The sequence below is a fragment of the Olea europaea genome, chromosome 4, assembly GCF_002742605.1.
Source record: "Olea europaea var. sylvestris chromosome 4, O_europaea_v1, whole genome shotgun sequence".
Taxonomy (NCBI): Eukaryota; Viridiplantae; Streptophyta; class Magnoliopsida; order Lamiales; family Oleaceae; genus Olea; species Olea europaea.
This window is the reverse complement of record NC_036240.1, coordinates 7,510,793-7,516,634: the sequence shown is the minus strand read 5'-3', so window position 1 is coordinate 7,516,634 and position 5,842 is coordinate 7,510,793. Positions and strand designations below refer to the sequence as shown.

The 5,842-nt window shown below is 34.1% G+C and overlaps 1 protein-coding gene across 1 annotated transcript; it reads left to right on the top strand.

The window, feature by feature from the left end:
* The first annotated feature begins 548 nt into the window (after positions 1 to 548).
* LOC111393469 lies at positions 549 to 2,515 on the top strand. Its single transcript, XM_023019004.1, has 2 exons — positions 549 to 780; positions 999 to 2,515. The coding sequence occupies exons 1-2, from the start codon at positions 773 to 775 to the stop codon at positions 1,348 to 1,350; spliced, it is 360 nt and encodes a 119-aa protein (XP_022874772.1). The 5' UTR covers positions 549 to 772; the 3' UTR covers positions 1,351 to 2,515.
* Positions 2,516 to 5,842: the final 3,327 nt, after the last annotated feature.

Below are 5,842 nucleotides of genomic sequence, written 5' to 3'. Positions count from 1 at the left end.
AAAAACGCGTTTGGTCCGTCGTTTTCGAAAATGTACTTTCAAAAACGAGTTAAAATTTATAATTGAAAACGCAAAACGACTTTTTATCATTTTAAGCGTTTTCAGTTATAAATTGCCAAAACGCTCAAAACACGGAAAACGGGCCGTTTTCGAGAAAAACTAAAAATCGTTTTGAAAATGAAAATGCAAATCAACCGCTACCTAAGTGGATATCAAACATAGCCTAAATGAAGGCTAAGATAAAGTCGGCAAAAAAATTTAAGGATTTATCTTGTTGTATATGTACAAAATATTATGTACACATAGCATCCCCCAAAATTTAAAGGAAAATTCTATTTGTACATAATTGTTGCACATAATGGTATTTATAATGTGATGTGTCAATCATCTAGTTGTTGATGTGCAAGTGTGAGATTTGAATTAAACGTTGAATCCAGTGCCACGTGTAATTATGGACACCATTATGTAAACAATTATGTAAATGTAGTGCTATCCAAATTTAAAAGTTTGGACAGCTGGCTACAATTTTCCCGATATTTTATTGTATTCATGCTTTTGCAATCCACCTTTACCAAAAGCATTACTCTTTCTAAAATCCTTACATCTGTAGAATCCCGAGCCTGCAAGTTCTAGAAAGGGCTTTTAGTCCCAAAAACTTGTTCTTGGAGGGAAGTATTTTCTGTGTTCTGATTAGTTGGTTCAGTTTCATCGAATTGAATTATGCTGTTCAAGCAAATATAATTACTGGGTTGTCTTTGATGTTTTCTCGTATATGTACTGGTAAGTATGATTGATACTGGCAATGGAAGAGTTTTCTTTGATTTGTGCTTTTAGGCGTAAAGATTGAATCTTTATCGATTTTAAAAGGAAAAAAAAAAAAAAACGGACGGCTGTCAGTATTAGTTGGAATAATCAATGGTGTCACCTGGGTTTTTCCTTATATGTATGCTCCATTCTATGATAGCCTTAACTTGTGGAGCTCTAATGATGTTTTATAGCTATGAGGTGTTTGTGCTTAGCCATGGTAAAGACGGCGCCAGTAAGCTGCAGGGATCAACACCACGTGATGAGCTGCTAATTAGGACATCGGACTCGTTTTCGGGTTTGCTTTTGTTTGCCATTGGGTTTCTCTTGTTCATGGTCGCATTTGTGAAGGATAGAGAATTCCACAGCTTCTTTGCTAGGGGTTGTGTGCTTCTCCATGTAACAATGGCTATTTGGAGAGTTTACTTTGAAAGGAAGGTTGAGGATCTCGGTCGGGATTGGCTGAGGCTGGTTGTTGGAGACATTGTACTCGGGCTTTCGTGGGTTTTCTTTCTTGTTTATTCATGGAGGGAGAAGTATGATTAGCTTTAGTTGGGAACCTGTGCTGTTGATGAGCATGCTATGTGAAACTTTGAATTGAAAGAACATAAATTTGAATGCATTTTATTCAAATTTGTTAAGTAGATTTGATGTTTTGCAGTGGCGAAATTAAGATTTGATTAAAAACCTGACTCATTTCATTGGGTTTTTCAAGAATCTTCAGCCACTGGATCCGCTTTGGCAGTTCGCAAGTTATATAAGTCAGCGATAGCTGGATATCGTAAAAGGTTTTCTTGTTCTTTTTTGTTCTTTGTTATGTACTTTGTCACTTTTGTATCGATCAGATTTGCTATAAATTTTCTCAGAAGAGCAATGAAATATGTGGGCTTTTGGTGTTCACTCTCAATCTTGCTTTTGTTTCTTCAGCATTTTGGCTTTGCTTAAAAGCCAAAAGAAGCTTGGAAATGAGCTGCTTTTTTCTATCATTCAAGCAAAGCCAAACATGCTCTTAATCTTCGGCTAGTTTGTGCTTTTTCTTATGATGAAGTAAAGATTGATATGTGCTTCATTCGATGTAACAATTGTCATAGAAGCAAACAAAATGTTATTTCTGGATATTTGAATATGGGATTACAATTTTTCTTGTCCCTTTATAAGTCGAAGTCTTAACCTGACTTCCTGAGCAAGAATCTTTCAATGGGCATATGGAGCCCTCACATCTACTCTTTAGAGTATGGAAATAAGCTCTAACTGTCCTTAGAGGCAACAGCTTGTTGAGACCAGTCCTTAGAGACACAGATATACAAACAAACTGTAAGTTCTCTTCTGCTTTTCTTTAAATGGGACTCCAAACTCTTAAATTGCAGTTTCAGAGAGCAATGCCTCAGAAACTGTATCTTCACTGCTAATGAACTGTTTCATTCAGCAGACTGATATACAGCTTCTTGTTTGAGGTTGTTAAATTTTCAGTCTTATGCACATTCCTTCATGTATCTGCTCTTAAAATACATTTTGTATTATTTTAATTACTTTACCATTGTCATGTTTTATCTAATCCTCAAACCAAGCATGCTAAAGGATTTTGTACTATAGGTACAATATATTGAAGAAAAGAAAGATAATACGAAAACATATAGACACTAATAATACTTCATTGATAATGGAACACACGTAAAATTACATAACATAAAAGACAGACAGGGACACAAATTGACACAACAGGAGTACAAAGATAAAACCTTATTCAGACATGGTTACATAGTATAAACTATTTTGTGTCCCTGTAACTAATTGTTTTGTTCATTGACCACAGGTGCAGTTAGTGCAAGCGCAGCTTGTGCCACACTTGCATTTGCCTCATCTGCTGGAGCACCCAACAGTATGGTCTCAGGGTAGCTGCAAAACACAAATCCACTGATTCAGTTACCATTACAGATAAGTGTGCGAAGATTTTGACAGCAATTTAAGAAATAAGTCTCAAGATTTCTTCTTGATCAAGAAAGGTACCTCTTGTCTGTCTCAACAATGTCCAAGCTGTAGGATTTACCCTTCCTGCAAATGACCCAGTATCGCTTCACTCAGTATTTATTGGTAAACAAGTATGTAAGTATGTGTATAATTTGCATGCATCATGCATATACACGACAAAGGGTAATGACTATGGATCTTGGGATTTAGCTTCTGGTGTTCCATTATATATTGAATCACCCCATCTAAAAGTTTAATCCATTAGAGAGGAGAAGGATTAATTCTTAATCATTTGTTACTTGCTCCTCTTTTGTGCCAGCCTGGTTTATGATGAAATTTGAATCTAGGGCATTTATTTGTTCCAATTCATATCGCCTCGTCTAAAAGAGTAAACTTTTAAAGAGGTGATTCAACACGTGATTCAAGAAAATACAGAGCACCCGTAGCATATTTATGAATTTGGCCTTGTAGGAAGTAAAGAAGATGAGAAATACTTACACGCACTGACTCTTGTCGGCACAGTCGCAGCTTCCGCACTTGTCCGACATGATTTTAGTGTTGAGGAATAGAGGGAACTGGAAATTGGAGAAGTTTTTGTAACTGGTGAGTTGCTGCTATATTTCAAGCTATATGCTGGAACTGCTATTTATAGTTGAAGGAATGCAGCAGGTGATAGGGGTGGGCGACCGGGTGGGGACCCATGCTTTTGAGGAAAATTCTCGAGGAATCTTGAAAGTGGCCGAAAGCTTCTATTCGGGTGCCTTGGTGTCGATTGTGTCAGGCCTCTGCAAAGAGGTCTAAGTCCAACTAGCCACTCTTTTTATAGTGTTTTAACCATCATTTATCTTCGACACGCACCTCAAGTACAGGTTGAATTCATATTTTTATCAAAATGACGGACGTGTGACAACATTTTATAAATAAGAGGCATCAAGACTTGACACGGACTTGGCATTCAAATTTTTTCTTGCACACTACCCAAAAAGCTTATTCCTTTTCTCGCTTCTTTTAGTTTATTCCCCTTAGAAGTGCAGAAATAAGGATGTTGATCTTCTACTTTTGAGATATAAGCTTTTCTATGGAAATATTCTTGAATCTTGGCCATCCAAATGTAAACCCCTAATTATTTCTACCATTTTGAGTTTAAACAATGTTGTGAACATGAATATTTGAACATATGCATTACCACTTCAGCCCATGGCTCAAGTATAATTATGCAAAACAACTCACTAAAGTTGCAACAAACTTGAATTTCGAACTAGTTCTCGTTTTTTATTAGTCAAATGGGCCAATTTATTCCACCGCATTTGAAATTGTTACTGAATTAAGCATCAAAGCCTCTTCGTCCCTTGCAGAGTTTTTGAATTACCTTCAGCTGATTTCATTTCGTTCTTGAGGAGATTTGAGCAATTGATCATTTCAAATTGAAGAATTGATAGATTCTCTTTTTCTTGTTTTTGCTTGGGGATGAGCTACTTTGAGATAAGGGCAGGCCAATTTCTTGTCCAAATATGAACTCAAAAATTCATATTCCATCTTCTTTTTATCTCTAGGAGAGGCCTAAATAATGGCTGTCTTCTTCAATTTCTTTTGATGATTCAAGCGAATCAATAAACTGACATGATTTTGAATTGTTTTATTGTTCTACATTCATGGAATATTTGGTACGCTAGTCCTGAGAGTACATGACAGGATTAAAGAAGAGAACTAAATTAAAGCAGCGTATAAGGTCGTGTATAGTGTTGTATCCAAAAATGCTTTTGGAGTTGTTCCAAATTTGAAAATGGCGGTTCACTTATCTTAAGAAACGTAGGTAAACAGAAGGCTTTTATTACTTTTCGAAAGTCAATTCAATTCAGAAAAGTTTCTACCTTTTAGGGTTGGTTTGGTTGCTTAAGTTCTGCAAATAGTACCCTACTTGATGTTAGGCATCAACTTTGATACGTGTTCGAATTGAAATATACTCCTGTTTGGTATTCATTTTTTTTAAAATGCATTTTTCTATCTTCTTTTTAACCATATATTTTTTATTAAAATAATATTACACATAAATTAAAAAAATTTCTCTATTTTTCAACCACACATTTTCCATCAATTTACTATTTAAAAATGTATTTTTACATAAAAATGACTTCCAAACACCCTCATAATATGTTAATAAATAATAAAGGCTAAAAAAACGGGGTATTATTATAAATGACCAGCTACTATTCATTTTTGATGAAATGTCTATTATACCCTTAATGAAATAATTTATCATATATTGCACAAGATATCCTTAATTTATTGGGATAGTTTTAAATTCCTCTATTTCTCTCATTTCGAGTTTTAATATATAATTTCATCCTTTGATCTAATAAATTAGCATAATCTGTAATATAATTGTCATGTAATTTACTAAGATTATCAAATTCCTTCGATAATATATCCATAATCTCTAATTGAGAATAAATATTTTCTATTTTTTCCATTAATCTATCTAACAGATTATCTAATCCTTTAATTGTATAACATGGCATTATTCAAATAATTCCTTGCAAACTTTATGAATAATAACATATTTAGATAAGTTTTTTGCAAACATGAACAATAATAATCCCTACAATTCTTTCAAGATATTAGAAGAATTCTTTCTAAATTTAACAAAGACAATAATTTTACCTTACTTTTGATCTTAAATCTGTATTCTTAGAACCGAGTGACCTTCAGGCTCTGAATCTGCAAACTGCTCCCTTAAACGGCCTCTTGCCTCAATGGGAATTCTGCTATTTCAGCTTCTTGCCCTCACTGTATCTTTTCTTAGAATTAAGAATAAAGATCTTAAGTAAAGAAAATTCTCTCTTTGTTAAAGTAAGAAAGAGATTATCTTCTTCAATCTATCAAGAATTTATGGGATAGTAAATTTAGAAACTCATATCTTTCTGATATCAAAAGATTGAGATTTTTATTCTATAATGATTTATACAAGATTTATATTGTATACAAGAGGTTTCCAGAAAAACTGGTTTTGGAAAAAGCTTAAGGAAAGAGAATGGTTTCTAACTCGAGATGCCCTATTCTTTCCCAAATA